This window comes from Colletes gigas, unplaced genomic scaffold (genome assembly GCF_013123115.1).
Source record: "Colletes gigas isolate AHSC1104 unplaced genomic scaffold, ASM1312311v1 Colletes_gigas_Sc00047, whole genome shotgun sequence".
NCBI lineage: Eukaryota > Metazoa > Arthropoda > Insecta > Hymenoptera > Colletidae > Colletes > Colletes gigas.
This window is the reverse complement of record NW_025106676.1, coordinates 230,174-250,955: the sequence shown is the minus strand read 5'-3', so window position 1 is coordinate 250,955 and position 20,782 is coordinate 230,174. Positions and strand designations below refer to the sequence as shown.

At 37.0% G+C, this 20,782-nt stretch overlaps 1 protein-coding gene across 1 annotated transcript in view; it reads right to left on the bottom strand.

Moving 5' to 3' along the window:
* LOC122403232 overlaps nt 1-20,782 on the bottom strand; it is a 317,776-nt gene that overhangs the window by 149,627 nt on the left and 147,367 nt on the right. The window contains exon 2 of the mRNA XM_043406617.1: nt 7,785-8,008. Coding sequence (XP_043262552.1) covers nt 7,785-8,008 — 224 coding nt within the window. The remainder of the gene's footprint in view (nt 1-7,784; nt 8,009-20,782) is intronic.

The following is a 20,782-nucleotide window of genomic DNA, read 5'->3' as shown; positions in this document are numbered from 1 at the left end:
TTCCCATAGATATCCATGTGGGATGGGATTCATGCTATAATTATTGTTTTGCCAGTCTTGACCAATTTGTTATACATTTCTTGGATTGCTATATACATTTCCATGGTTTGCTTTAAATTTTGGGTTTTTACAACGGTGAACCGTGAGTCCGAGAAGATGACGAAACTGGATTCTGGGGAGCTATCAATGAAGTTGAGCGCTAAGTAAAGCGCAAATGTTTCAGCTGTGTGAATATTATTAAAGGAATTCAGGCCGTATTTAATTGTCTGATTTTGGGTAAAAACTGCAGCTCCTGTTCCAAATTTATTTCTAGAGCCGTCGGTGTAGATATGAGTACAAACAGGATACTTGTCACAGAAGGTCTTAAAACGTCTTTTCCATTCCTCTACAGTTAACTCGTCTTTTTTATTTACTGCGAGTGATAGGTCGATGACGGGTGCATCTAGCGTCCATGGGGGGGCGTTGTGGAAACTGGTTTTTTCCATGTCCGGTAGATTGTAATTGAGTTCGTTTTGATGTTTCGCTAGCTTCGATCATTATGCTTCCGATGGGGCTTGTGTGGAATGATCCTGTTGCTATTCTTAGCCCCGCATTGTGAATTACATCAAGTTTCCTTAATACATTTGATTTTGCCGAATCGTATATTACAGATGCATAGTCCATTTTGGACCGGACAATCGCTTGGTAAGCTTGCAAAAGGGCAGTTTTGTGCGCTCCCCAGTTATTATGAGCTAACGCTTTAATTATCTTGATTCTTTGTTTGCAGATATCGGCGAGGTTGTTAATGTGGTTGCTCCATGTACGTTTAGAGTTAAAAAATACTCCTAGAAGTTTAGTACATGTGACATATCGTATTGAGTTCGTTCCAAGTTTCAGCACAGGCAAATGGGTTTTGTGGTGGTTAGAAAATAAGATACACTCCGTCTTATTGTTAGTGGGTGAAAATTTTAGCCCGTTCTTTTTTGACCAGTCGTATAATTTATTAAGAGCCAATTGTATCGTCTGCTGTGAGGTGTTGATAAATCTCCCTTTACGTAGAATAGTGATGTCATCCGCAAATACTCTTGTGATAACCGGAGAATCAGTGGCTCTGCATGCGTCGTTAATAATTATTAGAAATAGGCTGACACTAATTACTGCGTCTTGTGGTACGCCGTTTTCTATTGGAGTTTTCTGTGATAGGGTGCCGTTAAATCGAACTTGAACGCTACGGTTATGTACAAAATTTTTGATGAAGTTCCACATGTTGCCGCCGATTCCCATCTCTTGGAGCTTGACTAGGATTTGGCGTCTCCAGACCATATCATAGACCTTTTCGATGTCTAGACTAACTGCAAGAACATGTTGGTTGTTGGCAAAGGCTTCCCGAATATGAGTTTCCATACTGATGAGATGTGACGTAGTGGAATGTCCCACTTGAAATCCAAATTGGTTAGGTTCAATAAGTTTTTTATGCTCGAGGAACCATCTTAACCGGCCATTGATAATTTTTTCAAGAGATTTGCACAAGGTACAAGTTAGGGCGATAGGTCTGTAACTGTCAGGTTTGGTGGAATCCTTGCCGGGTTTGGGGATCGGAACAACGATTGCTTCATTCCATTTTTTTGGAAATGTATTGTTTAGCCATATAATATTAAATATATCTAGGAGTGTATTGATGCCGCTGGTAGGCAAATTTTTGATCAGGTCATTGGGAATATTGTCAGGCCCTGGGCTGGAGCTTTTGAGGTTTTTTAATACTTCATTAAGTTCTCTTGCCGATATAGGAGCATTGAGGTATGAATACTGAAAATCGTTGATTTCATCTATTTCTTTACCCTCTTGTACTAGTTTGTATTGTCTAAATTCTTCGGAGTAGTTCTCAGAGCTAGAGTTTTTTGCGTACGTTGATGCTAGGATGTCTGCGATTTCTTGGGAATTAGTTATAATATCATTGGGGTTGTTGGTAATAAATGGTGTATGACAGGCCTTCCGGTTGCCTCTGATTGCATTAATTTTGTTCCAAATTTCTTTGGCCTTGAAACTATTAGTTAAGGTTGAGACAAAGTTGTTCCAGCTGTTCCTTTTGCTTTCTTTAATGATTTTCCTTACAACTGCCCAGAGTCTTTTAAATTGTATTTTATTTTCTTCCAAATTGTGCCTTTTATAACGATTAAACGCTTGTTTTGCATTCCGTACGGCTTCTTTGCATTGGTCATTCCACCAGGGGACGGGATTGTGATTCTTTGGCGGAGAGTTTTTTCGATGGCTTCATTTGCTGCTTTGATAATAAGATTGGAGAATAATTCGGTTATAGTGTCAATTTCATTAATCTTACTCGAGATCTTGGATTCTTGTATGTACGACGCTACTCGCTCTTTGTATAACTCCCAGTTAACTTTGTTAAATCTCCATCTTGGACTACACGAATATATATTGCTCTTATTTGGAATGTTTTTTAGTTGTAAACGGATTGGAAAGTGGTCGCTGCCACATAGATCGTCTATTATATTCCATTCGAGATTATGGGCATAGCTGGTACTGCTAATTGATAGGTCGATGCAGCTGAAGGTACCGTTTGCAATGCTAAAGTGTGCTTTATGTTGAGAAGAGTAAGGTCAACGCTTTCTAATATTAAACCTATTTTATGTCCACGATAGTCGCTCCTAATAGAGCCCCATAGAGTGATGTGACTGTTAAAATCACCGACTAATAAAAACGGTTTTGATAGTTGCAATATGAGGTCGTTAATTTCGTTTGTTTGAAAATCAAGACTATTTGGGAGATAGATATTATATAAGCATAGTTTGTCGGGGCAGGTCATTTGGATGGCGACTGCTTCTATATTTGTTCGAAGGTGGATTTCGTTAGAATTGATTTCACTTTTAACGTATATGGCGACCCCTCCGCTGGCATGACCGAAGACCGCACGGTTTTTAGCGAAACATTGGTAATTTTTAAGTGTTCCAGTGGTATTATTTTTAAAATTGGTTTCTTGAATGCAAAGGGCAATGGGATCATAGTTTTTAATCAGTAATTGGATTCTTTCTAGACGGCCATAGAAACCATTAGTATTCCACTGAAGGATATTATTCATATTATATTATTGCTAGTGAAAGGTTATAAAGAGCGACTTGCACGTTAGATTAATTTATGAAGTGTCAGAGTCAGAATCAGATGTCCAGTTCGTATGGGTATTGATGGTTGGTTGTATGCCTAGTTTGTTACATAGTCTATAAATTCTGTTTTTTATACTTCGTTCTTTTAGTAGAGGATAAATTGTGGTCAACATTAGTGTTAATCCAGGCATGTCTTCTGTATAGTCGAGAGCGATTTGAATTGGATTTGGTGCCCCGAAAGCGTTTTCAAGGAAGCTTTTTAGTTGGTGGTAGTTGAGGATGAAATTATTTTGGGGATTTTCAATTTTGCCTTTTGCTGGTTCAAGCATTTCTTCTAGATTCTTAGGTAACGGGACGGGTAACATGGGGCATATCAGTCTTTTCTTGTTATTAGTTGAGTTTTTTATTCTGGTGGCAGAGGGCAGTATAGATGTTTTGAATTTCGTTTCATCGCGTTCCATTGGCTCAGGCGGAGTTTCTGATGAAGTTGTTGAAAGTGGCCTTTTGACACCAGTTATAATATTTCTTCCCTTCGCTGACTCGATTTCCATTCCAATTTCTTTATTAGCTATTGGTTCCGCACTTTGGGTAGGTAAACATGGGGTTGTGATTGTTTCTATCGGTTCAGTTTCCAAGGTAGCTTCTTCGTTGGTTAATGGATACAGAGTTTGAATGGGTGTGTGAGCCGACAAGGTTTGGTTGATGATTGTAACGGTGTCTTTTGTTGTGTTACTGTCGCTAGTTTCAGGGTTATTGGGACATTGCCTAGCAACATGTCCCTCTTGTTTACATATGAAGCAGTTTAGTTTGTCAGTGGTAGAAAAAATTCGATACCCTGTGTCGTCAAAAGTGATCGTGAATGAGTCGGGTATCTTTTTGGAGTCTTCCGGATTGATGTATACCTGCCTTCTGAAACTCAAGATATGGGAATACTCGGCATCTGTTATTCCTGCTTTTAAAGGTGTTATTTTGGAGCAGATTCGTACATTATTTTTTTTAAAAACATCTTCGATCGACTTGTTCGGTATTAATGGTGAGACATTTGATAAGATTATACGTTCCGCTGGGGTTATCATGGGTCTAATGTCTATTTTAGTGTTATTGATTGTCAAAGAATTGTGGTTATCCATGAGGCTGGAAACTGTTTCTTTTTTTTCTAGGTAAATGTAAATTCTACCGTTGGAGATTCTAGATATGTATCTTATTGCTTTCGGGCCTATTATTTTTCCTACTGCACAGGCATAATCTTTAATAGTTATACCGTCCACTGCTGTGAGAATTATCGCTTGATCTTTAGTAGGAAAGGATTCTGATTTAATGGCGTTCGCGTATGATTTTGTTGATTCAGTAGTGTTGTTACTGGCCTGTAATTTTCCGTTGGTGTTGGTGAAATACGAGCCCCTTTACTCAGATGCTTCGTTTCTTTGACATTCCTTTGCTGGCTGCATTTTTGTTGAAGTGTGGTGTGTTCACAGGGGTTCGGGTATGACACTTACACTCGTGGCGTAGCCGCGAGCAGCACTACACTATTAGATTCACCCGTTACAATTGGCACACGTAAGCGAAACCGTAAACACGTCTGAACACATCGACGGTAGGACCGCGAATGACCGTTTTAATGTTGTTTTGTAGTAAATAGCTTTTTACTATTTTATTTGGCAGCTGGCGTTATCGTCTTCAAAGATGAAATCTGTAGAATCTCCAAACATGTCTTCTATACTTGGAATTAAAAAATATTCAAAAATAGGAATGTATCTTTCTTCATTAACATTCTGATGGAGAATGCACAATTTTCCCACGCCTCTCGCAGACATACAGGTCCATATCATATATGATTGTGGATACCTTGCTTCATTAAACTTTTTATTTGCTCTTCTCCAAACAAATGTTCCTGTGTTATCTCCCGTTCCAAGGTATACACGTGACTCATCACTGAATATTACTTTGCACCAGTCGTCCACTGTCCAATTTGCACGTTCCTTGCGCCATCGTAAGCGATTTTCCCTATGTGCCTTTGCGAGCAAGGGTTTTGTCTTAACTTTTCGAAATTGTGAAACCCATTTAATCTGTTTTCAACTGCAAAATCAGAGACATTTGGATCCCATTGTTCATTTAATTGTGTTGAGGTGGCTGTTACGACGAGAAATAACAATTACGATTTATTCTGTGTTGCAGCGTAACAGTAAATTCATAAAGCCAGCGGATGTAGAGTCAGTCCGTTCAAACAATCAAGTTTTGCCTATAATCAAGTGCGATTAAGACGGCTATTTAATTATTAAATTCATTCAAATCTGCATGACCCTCCAAATCCAGCCGTTCCATGATTTTACTACCTGCAATAATATCGAAAACCAGTGCCAGATGTTTTATGGCGAGTCAGGTATCGCAAGAAACATCTGGGCACCAAGCGCTGACCTGGGCCCGTCGCCGCCTCGCGGAAAACCCCAGACGAGGGAAAATGATTAAAAATAACGGTTACATGCCGCCTCCCACCGCTCAACTTTGCCTCCAAACTGATTGGCCAGTATATTTGCAATATTTGATCAATCTAAGACCGATGCTGCCTCCCATGGCCTTGGGTACGCCCATGGCGAGGTTAGCTTCTTGGGCAACCTTGGCTCAGAGACCAGATCAAAATTGACTCTTAAACATCACTCAGCACTAGTATATTCAAGACTTTGTACATTTCGGCTATCCAACGTAGAATAAATTGTTATTGCTTGTTACAAGATTCTACTGATTGTGATTCAAGTTTTTACCTTCCATATCCCACAACTATTCACTCGTTATTAACGTTGACGTGTGAAGCTGAGCATATCAGGAAGTTTCTTTCACAAAATTTAAATTATTTTGCTCAAAACCTCAACAGTGGCTCTTCTCATATTCTTCATAATTTTACGTAGTCTTCTTACCATTAGAAACACTGTCCGTTTCATCGTATTTTCTTTTTAAATCACTAATGGTACTTTAACTACACCCAATTAATTCTACGACTTTTCTCAGTGCGTTTCCCACCTTGAGGAGCTCAATTATTCTTATTTTTATATCATTTTAATACAATTTACACGTTGGCATATTGTACACTTCTGTCTTACTTGTTCATTGAACGAAAGAAAAGCGTTTGTTTACATTTTTGTGGATTCGTCTTGCGTTTATACTTACCCTCCACGGTTCAAACATTCGTACAACTAATTATTTTAGTCGTGATCGGAAACTTTTTTCCATGTAACATTTTCTTTTCCATCTACTTTGTCTTTGAAGATAAATGAAAGTTTGTGTTATTTTGTGGCTAATTACTTCCTACAAAACTCCCTTCTATTTCTCATCAGTCCTAATTATATACAATAACATTTTATAATCATAAAACACGGCAGTTTTTCGTAAAATTTGTTTTAATATGTATGATAAGAAACTTTCTGCCAGGGGTTGTAAACCACCGAGCTTCGTTTATTTTCCGCAAACGCAACTATTTGTTTCCTAAATACACCCTACTTGGATGCACGATGTCCTAGTTTGGGAAATCTTCGAGAAGAAACTTCTCAAAATATTCTTTGGCTTGTCAGTGTCCCTAAAGCAAAACATACTTTTCACAGCGAATGCTTTCAAATTACTCGAAATTATTTTCAACGTCTCAGAGGCTGATCCTATATCCATAACAATCGAAGATAATTTGCAAATATTTTAGCGGGATCAATTGTTTCGACCAAATTTTTGCTGGTACAGAGTTTGTAAACAGAGCCATATTTTCAGTTTTCTGTTTCTCACGTAAACCGAAACTATAAATACAAGAAAATGAATACTTTTTTTTTAGAAAATTCCTCTTTCGTAATTATTTCTCAATTTTTCGCCCGCTTACATGTCGCTGATTCCCAAAGAGAACGTTCCGCAGCAAAACTTGTTCTCCCAATGCACGAAAACATAAAATTAAGTACACACATTTTCCTGCAATAATACTACGAAAGGAAAGTTTACGCTTCTCGTGCGTTAAAATTTTATATGTAGATCTTTGCCACGAGTCACTAAATAAAAATATTAACATAGTTCGAAATGTCTATTACCAGACAAAATTTGTTACTTCGTTTTCGCCTGTGCGTGGAAAGATCACGAAAGTTTTTCAACCTAGATACTAAAAACAGTCGTAAAGAAACGCTTCGCTCGCCCTATAAATGGAAAAAATTCCATGAGCGTAAATCTGAAAAACTTTCCCTTATACGCTATTTGTCGTTTGCACTTGCATTTATGTAAGAAAACCTCAAGTGCGCGTGAAATTTATGTACGTTGCTTTCAACGTCTTCCCCCTTTACGAGACATTGGCCAATGGCATGCTTTACCGCGTGCAAAAACTTTTTTCAACGATTCTATCCAACAAGAAAAGTACGGTGAAACGCGTTAACTTTATTAAAAAAAAATATTCATCGATCGTTGCAACGTTACCGTGAAATAAGTATTTCTAATAAACGCGTTTGCCAATGTTTGCCCAAACGCGTTTCATCTTTCGACGCGATCGTACCCGGCCGGAAAACTGTATTTTCCTGGAATACAAATTTCCAGCTAACCAGCAATATTACATCCGAGCCTTGGCGTTTCAATTTGGATGCAGATCAGGATTATATTTTGTAGGGACGAATTAGTAATGTCTGAACGGGCCAGCTGACGAAACCTCCTCGCAATCAAGCTGGAACTCACCTTGTAACTGCTGACCGCGTGCGCGCCATCGTAGATGTACAGATGATCGTTGCAATCCAGTTGCAGCTGGTCGAAACGTAGCATAAATCGCTGAAGGATACTGTGCGTTTGGAACGTGATCGTGCAGTCTAGATCCCTCTCGTTTTGCGATATTAGAACGGCCCCTTCTGTCTTTCTATAGAGATCCCCCATGAAGTACTTCTTGCATACGTCGCTCATCTGATCTGTAAACGGGAAAGAAACTGTCAGATAAGTTAAATGCGATTCGATGGTCTTTTTCTTTTTAACGTTTTAAACACTATCGATTTTTCGAATCATTGGCAACTGTGAAAATATTAACAATGGAATGGTATATTGCTTAATCGGACAACCACGACCCGACACGTTTGGAGTCATTTGGGTTTCAGATCGTTCTAACACATTTTGAGCATGTAAAAAAGTTTGTAAACATTGCGTGAAATACGACCAGGTATGGAGTTTAAGCATATAAAATTTGAATATTCAAGAAAGGTTAAGGGATCATTTTATTTGAAATTTAAGTTTGATGTGGTTTGGTCAGATTTTGAGTGCGTAAAACATTCACAGAAATACGATCAGATATGTATTTTAACCATATAAAATTCGAACTTTCAAGAAAGGTTGAAGATTGATTTTATTTAAAATTCATGTTTGACATCGTTTACACACATTTTAAATACGTAAAAAATTCTGTAAAAATTCACAGAAATACGATCAAATATGTAGTTTAAGCACATCAAATTCGAACGTTCAAGAAAGGTTGAAGAATGATTTTATTTGAAATTATCTTACTGTGATCAAATTCAGTATCCTACATGAAAAAATGTATCCAACGATGTACAGTAAAGGATGAAAAACGGTTTTAGGAATTTATAAAATGAAATAACATTTAAACAAGATCGATGATGGTTCTTTACTTATTTACTGCATTTGCAAGCATACCGTCTAGTAAGAAAACGATTATTCCCGCTCTAATGCTATCAACTGTATCGATAAAGAACAATTTTAACGATTTTTAAATTCAGCGAAGTGCACCAGACAACGGGGCCTAATGTCTGTCCCGGCTGTTGGCAAGCTAGGTCGAATTATCCAATCGATTGACGACCGATTGATTTGCGCATCGCCAGGATAATGGTTCAACTTCGATTTCGATGCACCTGCGATTAATTTCGGTCTACTGCATTCGATAAGACAAGAGGGATGAAAAAGTTCTGCCTGTGTGTAGTTCAAATACCCTGCTAGGTTCGTTTCTTTCACAAATAATAGATTTGCCTTAATTTTATTAATGATTACTATTAATATTATTAATTCTAATGGATTTATAAATGTAATAGAAATAATAAAATGCGCTTCTCTAAAAAATAATAGATACGCCTTAATTTTATTAATAATTACTATTAGTATTATTAATTATAATAAATTTATTTTAGTATAAATTATAAAATGATTTAACTAATGATAAACTGGTTGGAGAATTTGTTATTATTGACAGTATAATGGATAAATGCTTAATCATTTTATGAAACAATTTTTAAAAAAGCGAGTCTACACATTTTTATAGAAAACAGGTGAAATGTGAAACATGAACAGAAATTTGTCTTATCACTGAAGTATTGTAAAAATATATTTTAACGTTTCCCTTTCTTTTTCCCCCGTTTAAATCGTTTATCGAAACGAAATACGAGCACATTTGGAGAGATCTTTTGTGCAGATTACAAACATATATCATTCGTTTGCGTTTTCATTGTTGGTTCCGTTTACTGCTAGAATAGTCAGCGAGAAATTCAATATTTTCACCATTGTTAAAAACAAAAATACAATTCTACAATTAGAACGTGCACGTATATAAGTAATTGTTCGCTTCCAAAAGTAACGAGTCTGATTTAATTTTATCAACGTTGCTATAATTACGCTCGAAGACGATATTTTTTCGGTAAACAGTTTTAGCATTTACCAAAACAGTTAGAATTTAATTCTACCCGTGGGACTCGTAATTCCATTACTTTCCCGGCGCCCGGTAAAAGTTCGAAACACCCGATCCGATCGAAAAATGACCGATACCAAAGTGATTTTGGTTTCAAGTTCCAGAGCCCATCGCGGTGTAAGTTTTCCTCGTCGGTTCGAAAAGTTTCCACCGCATTCTGGCAACTTGTTTTTCCCTGTACCATCGAAACTCGATCGAAAGCAAATGTCTCGCGACGCTCGGGGAGCAAATTAATTCCTGAATTCGATAAAAGTTTGTCGCAGCCGTCTTCGTTTTCACCGGGTGAAAATCAGTGTGTCCCCTCGGCCGGCGGGGGTTTTCGTTTCGATCGAACGGACGCGAAAATAAAAACGCCCAAACATCGTGGAAGGGGGTAAAGCAAAGGGGAGGAGAGGTGGGGAAGAAACTTGATTGAAAAGTTTTCGCTGGTGTTGCTCGGGGCCATCGGGAGTGGAGGCGTGAGATAGTTTTCCGCGTGGCGTGGTTCCAGTTGCGAGAACCCTGCCCGAATGTGGGCCGTGAAACATTCTTCGAGAACTCAGGCAAGATTTTCGATAAAACTGTGCATCCTGTCGGAGGTCACGGAAAGAAGCATGCCTGACTTTCGTCGTTCCCCAGGCGGTTTCCAACATTTTGCAAATTGGGAAGAATCGGGGCAACGTGCCGCGAAACCGTTTAAAATTAGAGCGATCCGATCACATCACCACTTATTGGTTTAGATGGCTTTAGTTGAATTGTTACGTATTTGTATACATGGTGTACCAGCATCGGTGGTACAAGCGGGAAGGAGATGATTTTACATGAAAAAACAAATCGAAAATAAGAAATAAAATTTTTTCGTTTGAGGTTTCGTTGTCGAAAAAATCAACTGTGAATATTTACAGAATTTAAGTTAAACTAAGGCATGTAATTAAGTTATTAAACTAACTTAATTGATACACAAATCGTTGAAAATTGCTTATTCTGCTGTATACACAACTGTACTTTCTGAATTATATGTGTATGAACATACATTCTAATGTATTATCCGTGTTTAATTCTTCAAATACCAAATGAGATCATCCCATGTGCGTGAAATGTGATTGCAATGGACACGCGAGTACTTGCGACCTCGTGTTGGGGGAATGCACGGTAAATACTGTTGTATTAACACTAAACCTACCAGCACTTCATGTCTACCCATTCCTACCATAATCGGTCAAATGACTTTCTTTTTCTCTTTTACAAGGCAACGTACTTCTAATTTTTCCATTATATGTATACAAAAGTTGTGTTTTGAAGTTTATTCGTAAGATATCCTCCTCTTTTATGTCGCATAGTTTTCTTTTTTAAAGCACTGAATTCTAAGACCCTGTACAAAAATATTCAATACTTTTATTCTAAACGTGCATTAGCACTTTAATAGTATTAGTAAATTAGTAATTTTCATCGGATAGAAGATAAAACGCTCTTGAAAACAATTATTTACATAAAAATGGCATAGTAATTATGCAAACGTCCTGTATACAAATTTAAATTAATTTTCAATTAAATAAACAATTTATGATCCAGTTTTATCGCACACCAGTCGTATGATCAATAGGAAGTGCTGAAACTTCTTTGGGTATGTAGTGTCAAAGTAAATTTCAAAATAAACATAGAAGATAGCATAAATTATAGTAGTTGGTATAGTCATTGGATAGAGGATGAAATGCCCTTTAAAACGAGCGTTCGAACAAGTCGATAGCTCAATTAGTTCCGGAGATATAGCGATTTTAGTTTCGCGTCGATGCGGTGGCTAATTGTGGAGATACGAGGATCGGAAGCGTTTGTTTACGTTCATTGAGATCCATGAACTCGCGCGCGTGGCACTAGTAAACAGAGCGCAGTAAATTCTTGGAAATACTACGCCGAAACTAGGTCACGACAGTCACGACTCACGTGCGACAAAGAGGTACGACGCGTCAAACGGAGACAATTATAGTAAAATTAAGAAAAATACCCTTTTACATAAATTACGATATCTCGAAAACGGAAAGTCCGATCGACAAAAACCAAAAACCATTTCAAAGAGGAAGCTTTACCGCTTCTAACAGTGGCTCAATTATAAATAAAACACTAGTAATTTCGGAACTGCACGCGTCTAAAGTTTAACTATTTTCAATACACGTTATTAGACTGTTATAAGATAGTGGAAACTGAAGATTCTCTCCTTTCGTCTTTGTTATACATATATTTCCTGTTTACATCGGAAGCTAACCAGAATTTGATACCAAATTTTGTCCAGTTCAAATATAAACCATTACTGCTACATATTTTTCTCAGAAAACAAGCAATAAGAATAGATGTGAATATTGTAAAAATCATGAAGTTAAATGGCGCCAAAATAATATTGTGTGTTAGAAATTCTAAACGAAATTTTAAAAACGGTCATTTGACCGGTCGCGGTAGATTTAGTGTTGATTGAGGAAGGCTTAAAAACATTCTTCTTATACACTTTGTTCGGTAAACGAAATACGCACATTCCGCTGGCCAACTCGAGTTGTTTTCGGTCCTTTATGATGCCAGACACGGGATCGGTACTACGTTGCGAAGATCTTCGAGTCTCCTGCATCTGGCAAATTTCAGTGTAAAAGAAAAAAATTTTGGTAAATGAAAAAAACGCTACACTCGAGTTGGCCAGCGAAGGGCTATATTATTCCGCGGGTGGTACGGTCGTCGAGGCCAAATGTAGGCACCGACGACAACGGCCATCGCCTACACGCGGAACAATATAGCCATAAAACAGCTGCGAACCAGACGCAACCTCTTGTTGCGTTGATAATCCGGAGTTCCGTTTCTTCCTCGGCAAATTAACGCGGCCTTCGACTTGGGGAGGAAACCTCGTCCACCCTAGCCAAGGTGGCCTGAGATTTTCCTCCACCACCGAGGTGAAGGAGGAGGTTCCTACCGAAATGGGGCAGGAAAATGGGTCCTCCTCTCCCAAGTCGATGGCCAATCAATACAGTCTGGATTCCACAGATGAATTTGAAAACCACCCCCAAACTACCTCTTGGTGGGCACCTAAGCTGAGGAGGAATTTGACTCCGGACACGACAATCACTCTTAGTTTGCCTTTTGAGAGAACAACTATCTTAGACACTCTCACTCTTAACTTGTCTTTTGATCGAACAACTCTTAATTTGTCCTTTAAGAGAACAGTTCCTCATATAGTTCATCGCGCTCAATAACACATTTATACAGTCAACTTTATTATTGTTGAAAAATAAACATCTCAAAAACTCTCACTCACGAACCAAATACATTTCAATCCAACCACAAACATTTTGAGCGCGAACACACTTTTGTTTTAGCATGACCCCACAGATAAAACTCAAGGAGTATCATATAAACTGTATACCATGATTAGTCAAAACCAAAGATAATAACAGACTAACAATAAGACAAATAAATTTGTGATACATTCTCAGGTTTTGTCAGAACACGAGTGATAGAAGTGCAGAAAACACAATAAAAGTCTGTGTTGAGATCTATCCGATATAATTGAATGTACACATACTCAGTGAATATTCAAAATCAATTTTTCAACAACAAAGCCGCAAATGAATAAATTGTATTCTTTAATTTTGATTTGTTTCTTCATGCAGAATAACCCCCTTCTTGGTTGTAAAACTGATGCTGGACACCCTGTATATTCGAAATACCAAACCTATATTGTTGTCTGATAGTCAGTACTTTAATTGTACTTTAATGTTAAATGGGAATGGGAAATGTCGGACCGGCGTGCTCGCGTATACGCCGCCAATTTAAAGAAAACGAACCATACTTCCCCCTCTCGCTTCGATATTAAACTTCTTTTCCTCTTATGAACTTGTTCTCCTGCCTTGAATTATACATGCGAGTTCCTCGCCTCTGCTTAACAAAGATTACGCGTACCTTCTTGTAGGCAGAAACCAACGAACGCGTGCTAACTTTTCTCGACGTGTGAGAAATAATAATAAAATGCACCAAAATGGTTATGGTAAACTTTGACACTTTCACTGACACGTTATTCATACATAGGTGACAGAAATTGTCACTATGGAACTAAAACGATTAATTCCCAATCTGAAATGATGAAGAAAATAAATCTGAATAGGATTTGTGTATTTTAATAGAAAATAACTATTAAGACGAATTTTGACACTTCATGCATACCCATTCTTTTTCTCTTTTACGAGACAACTTACTTCTAATTTTTGCATTATATACAGTGAGTGTAAAAAGTATTCGTACACTAGTCAATTTGAACAAAACCTTTGCAGAACTTTGTTTATTACAAAAGTATGTTAATAAAAACATACATACATATTCTTAGAAATCTCTGGAACAAATGTCATTAACAACAAATTATTTATTTATATTTATTATGAAAATATTAACAAATTTCCAGAAATTGACCTAAAATATACGCGTAATAAGTATTCGTACAGTCTTTGATTCGTAACATTCCACATAGAACGATTACAAGATAATCCATAATATGTAAACATTCTTAGCATGTCTGGAGACGCTGTCGGTATAGGTAGTATCCTGAATTCAAACATTATCAACGAAATTATCAGTAAAATGGGACGAAAACGCAAGGAAACCTCTGAAGAAGAAAGAAAAATTGTTATAAATTTACATAATAAGTGTAAAACACTGAGTGAAATTTCTAAAGTTTTAAATAGACCGAGGTCCACGATTCAAGGAATCATTGACAGATATGGCGATCGAAAAACAGTAAAAAATAATCCAAGAAACGGACGTAAACGAATAATAAATGAGTATACCGGCCGATGGATAATTCGAAAAATAAAGCAAAATCCAAAGATAAGTGCGGTGAAAATCACAGCTGAACTTAAAAATGATCTGGACATTAATGTATGCAGTAGCACAGTGCGTAATTTTTTACGGGATAGAGGATATCACGGCAGAGTAGCTCGTAAGAAATATTTCGTAAATGAAATTAATAGAAAGAAACGATTGCAATTCGCGAAAGAGTACGTTAATGTTCCTATGGAGCACTGGAACCGTATTATATTTACTGATGAGAGTAAATTTAACATATTTGGGTCAGATGGACGATGTACAGTATGGCGGAAAAAAAATACCGAGTACGAAAAACGAAATTTGAAGCCGTCCGTAAAGCATGGAGGAGGATCAGTCACAGTTTGGCAGTTAGGCTCTATGAGTGGGGTTGGATCCCTCCATTTTATCGATGGTATCATGGATCACAAAATGTACATCGATATTCTAAAAGAGCATCTTCAGGTTAGTGCAAATAAAATGCAGTTACAGGGCAATTATATATTTTTGCAAGACAATGATCCAAAGCATAATACTTATAATACACGTCAGTGGATCCTATATAATGTGCCGCAGCAATTAAAAATCCCTCCACAGTCTCCAGACGTAAATGTGATAGAGCACTTATGGAGTCATCTTGAAAAAATTCGAGACCATCACATTTCTTCGAAACAAGATTTAAAAAATGCACTTTTAGAGGAATGGAACAAAATTTCTAGTACTATAACCAAAAATTTAGTAAATTCAATGCCGCAAAGGCTTAAAGCGATTATACAATCTAAAGGAAATCCTACTAGATACTAAAATAGCAAATAGACTGATTTTTGTTACGTTTATGTACTAAAATTTACAGTTTTTGTTGTAAAATTAGAAGTGTACGAATACTTATTACACGTATATTTCACGCCAATTTCTGGAAATTTGTTAATATTTTCATAATAAATATAAATAAATAATTTGTTGTTAATGACATTTGTTCCAGAGATTTCTAAGAATATGTATGCATGTTTTTGTTAACATACTTTTGTAATAAACAAAGTTCTACAAAGTTTTTGTTCAAATTGACTAGTGTACGAATACTTTTTACACTCACTGTATATGGAAAATTGTGTTTTCAAGTTTATTTGGAAGATACCTTTCTCTTTTATATCGCATATTGTTTCTTAAAGCGTACATTTTAAAAATCTCTAAAAAAGGTAATTCTTCTAAGAAATTTGAAGTCAACATGTTAAAGTGGTTTCAACTATTGATTTAGGAAATAAGTATAATATCTTCATACTTTTTGTGAAGATTAATGAAGCTGCATCGAACAGTGCAATCGTTATTATAGAGTATACAATTGCAGTTTATAGATGCATGGATACGTAAAAAATAAAATTCAGTTTATGCATCGTTCGCTTTATAATACCTTTTTCTATCACTGAATAATTCAGTTTTTACATTAACGTGTAATTAATGAGCGCCTATAGCTTTCGATCCTGCATTATATATGTATATTTAAAGATTTTGTATAAAGAGACACGTAAAGAAAATTAATAAATTTATTTTCTACCTCGACTTCTCCATCCATTTTACATTGTACTTATTAAGCTAAAATTCAAAAGTCGTGAATAATTATAAGTTCCCGTAAAATTTATATTGAATATTAATACTGCAACTCTTGACGTTAAATGTTTTCAAACGGAAAACTTTCAATAATGTGTATTAATAATACATTTCAATTTGACAGCCGATTGAATAACAGGAAATAATGGAAACCAAAGTTATAAAAGTTATAATATTTCAGGGCACACCAATAATTGACAACATTTGCGAAACGTCTGACGTTAATTTTGATGACAGACTTCCGGTTCGGAGAAGTAGACAAAAATAAATGATATACATATATTTTTATTTTAGCCGCTGAAACTCGTAACAAGCGAAATTGCCATGTAAAGGTTTGCTTTGAATAGTTTAAAATTAATTTCAGAAAAGTAACCTCGCTTAATATTGAAATTGAACAAGTTATTTCGAGATTCATATTTAATTTGCATCGTCGTCTTATAGAAACGGTATAGATACAGAAATAACGGCACACGTTGTCAGATTAATTTTCTATTACTACATACATTCGGAAAAAATTTTAATTGTTTAAAATAAGAAAATCTACGATGTTTATCTCGGTGTGAGTTACAGGCACGTTATAATTGCAAAAAGTTGAATAGTTATTCCGTTGCTTCGCATATTTCGTTCGAAATTACGACGAGAAGCTGAAACAAAACAAATTTATCTTCCATCTAGATAGATCGTGGTACAACTAATCACCTGTGCACGATATGTTAGTGGTTTCCCGTTTATCGAAGCTATTCAGCACTTGCAGCGATATTGGTATCTCTTAATTTTTCTGTTTACACGTGTTTTATCGCGTTCCTTTATTCTATTGTAATGTAATTCTACCACACGTCCAATCGTATCCAAAAGTAATTCATGTTCGATTCGCGCTCCAATTTAATTTATTTCGATCTGCTACGCTTGAAGCAACAGTCTGGAATTTGCTTTCACGTCGTTTCGTGAGTTATCGATTTTACAGAAACAACTTCGAAATTCAACGAACAAAATTAATAGTAATTAAATTCGTACAAACGTTCTCTATTTCTGGTACTTTTATTTGCTAGTAGAGAGTCTCGATGAAAAACAAGTTATGTTATATTTTTTTATGAATTTTTCGAATTTAAAATGTGACTCAGCAATTATTATTTTATTAAATATAACGTTTATTATTCAATCTTAAGATCCATCATAAATCATACCACTCTAAAAAAAAGAATTTGTGCTTTTAGACAGGATGAACTGCTCGAAGTTTCATTGTCTCTTCTTTATTTTTTTCCTTGTAAAACATGATCCAAGTTTCCAAATTTACTAAATCGATGATTATTCTGAAGCCTTAATAGCTACAAATGAATGCATACAGCATAAGTAAATTTAAAAAAAACAGAGATAAATGAAATAAATGAGATAAAAAATAAAATTTCGACTTGTTCAATGCGTTACAGTGGTTTTCCCTCTTACCTTCTACTGTAAACCGCCAAAAAATTCGTTTTTTTTTTGCATTTTCTTGAAGGACATAGTTTTAAAAAATATATGTGTAAAAGCATATTATCGAACTCCTAAAATTAACAAAAGTATACGTATTGCTCGGTCAAGCTATATAAAACTATCTTTTCTGAATTGGCTTCCATGATGTCTCAAGATCTACTCGACTGATTTCATTTAAATTTTGCGTGTACCTTCAGCACATATAGTACCTCTTAGAATTAAGTCAAAATCATTATTCTCTCTATTACTTTTTTAGCTAACTAAAGTTAAAAACAAGATAAAAATGCTGCCACTTTTTAAATTATCAATTTTTTCCTTTTAGTAGCGGCTATAAAAAAATGTATCCTAATTAAGAATCTTTTTCATTTTTTTGACTTAAACAAACATTAGAACACTTTTTCAGTACGCGATTGCGTACGAGGCTCTGTGCTGCCATTAAATTTGACTATTTCTCGTTGTAAAAATTTGTGAAGATTACATAAAAAGTAATAAATATATAGGCGCGAACGCCGATGCAAGAATTTGCAAATTTTCTTTATAAAAAAATAGCAAAGAAGACATGAAAAAATGCGTTTTATAGTAGAAGATCACCTTAACACTTTCTCTGCCACGTCACTCACATATGGGTGACAGGATTTACCATTGTGATACCAGAAAAATTAATTCTTGATCTACGATGTCGAGGGAAATAAATTTGGATGGAATTTGGGAATTTTAACAAGGTTACGAAAATAAATACTGAAATAAAATATAAGTTATGTTGCCTACAGTAGTCTAAAATCCAAATTTTACTTTTGCAGAATATTATACGGTTTTGATCTGCTAGTGAACGTGTTAAACAATGTCTAGGGATAAGTAATGTTTCATACGAAGACCTTCAAAGATTTACAAACTTAATGAATACTTGACCTAAAAATAAATTGGACTTTTTCGCGTACAAATCGCCGTTTTCCAACACTGTGGGGAGCGGAGTCGGAGTGTTTGAAAACGCGATCAAACAAACGCGTACATTCGTCAGAGTTATTAGTCGCTGCGCTTTCCTATGCTAAATTCGCACGGTCGACGGACACGCGTAGTTAACCATAATTCACGAGCACGCGGGAAGGGGGGAACGCATTGTCGTCGCAGAAATACGGTATTTGCCAATATTAATGACGCAGAAGCGACGCGTAAATTCGAAACGTCGAATCGCGGAGCCCTTGAACGGCGAAGAAACCGTTCCGTGAAAGTCTCTGTGCTCCTCCTCGCGACGGACAGAACGAAGAGTCCCTTACGCGGCGAGGGCAACTGTAGGAACGGGACTATTAAATTTCCAGAAGGCAAATAAAGATGACGAAAGTTCCGGGGGTGTGTAATAAAACCCGTGACGGAAAGCGTACGGGGTGAAAGAAAGACGGAGCGAGCAAGAACAAAAGGGAAGCAAAAAAAAAAGAGAAAAAAATTAAATCGGTCGCGCGCCGTACGAAGAAACGGCCTTTGAAAAGGGAACTTTGAGACGGAACAACAAAGAACTTCGGGTTCCACGAAAAGTCGCGTGCAAAACAAACCGGGTGAGACGAGGGAGGCACGGGGGCGACGGAGGAAACAGCAAGGAAAGGGAAATAGAAGGAAAAAGGAAAACGGGACGCGCAGAAAGAGCGGCACTGGCGGAAAGAAGGGAGGAAGAAAGGCAAGCAGCCAGCCAGGCACCCTTTTGGCCATGGTCGTGCGCGTTGGCCCTACGACCCTCCAGCAACCACCGCCGCCGCCGCCCCTCTACCACCTCCTCCCGCCCTTCCGCCCTCTGGCACCCTCGAACGCGACCCTCCCTTTCTGCTCTGCTCGCTCCCTCTTGGGACAATGTAAGCCCGCTCCGTCGATCAATATTACTCTCTCTTCGAGCGCAGCCACGGCTCGTCTGAGCGGCAAACCGAGCGCTATCATATTAAGTTGCGAGCACTTTGGCTCCGAGCACTACTTCGGTTCGCGGGGGCTTCGAGCCGCGCCAAGAAACTTTTCTTTCGAACCGGCCCCGACGTCGATTTTATCTGCCCGACGAGCAGCGACGACCGAGCAACGCTGAAACAATGTTATCGCTGCATAACGGGGGATGCTCTTAAAAACTTTACGACGATCGACGCCGAGGAAACGGACCGTCCAGCTAAATCGACAGAGAGAAGTACAACCGATCCGATCGCGACGTTATTCTGTTAATCGCGATTAACGCTTACAGAGGATGCATATACGAGGGTCGTTCAATGAGTCCTTAGAAAATCCAAGACCTGGCGTTCGTAGCATCGAAAATGGTTTGTTTTTAGTAAGCATCACGACTCACTGGACAGCTGTCAAAGCCTCAGTTATATCCACCAGATGGTTTCATTTTTATTGTCGATCGAAGCAAGAAACTTCCTTTTGCATCAAGACAATGCACGGGTGCACTAAAGTGCATTAAAGTTCGAATTATTACAACGTCCACCGTATTCGCCGGATTTGGCCCGCAGTGAATTCCTTTATTTCCAAACGATTTTAGATGGCTTAAAATAGTTGGAGAAACGTTCGGAAAAATGTATGGAGTTAAAAGATTATATTGAAAAATAAAAGAAAATCTACCTAAAATAATTTGTTTTTTCTATCTTTTTCTTAAGGACTTATTATACTTGATCCGTTTTATCAGACAAGAGCGATGAGCGTGAATGCAAGGTGTCCCGTAGCATGTGAAGCTCACTTCAGAAACAATAAAAAAAAGTCCATATAAACATACGTAATATGCGACCTTGTTTTCGAGGTATGGCGAGTTTCTTCTTTAACCCCGTCGACGTACGATTTAATTCCAAATAATTTTGTCAAACCCATAATATTTAATTTTGTTTAAATTTGTTCGTACAAGAAATGGCCACGAAAAAGATTTGTTTTACGAATACCTCGTGAATATAAAAATGTGTTGATTTTAATACATAAGACTTGATGACGAGTGAGTAGCCTTATGATTGTGAAACTTGACATCAAAAACTTATAACGAGTCAGACTTGTCATTGTACGCTAAGGGGTCAATACATCGAATTTGTTCACTAATATAGACTTATATATACTTAATTCATTAATATAGAAATAATTATAATCGTACCAACATACA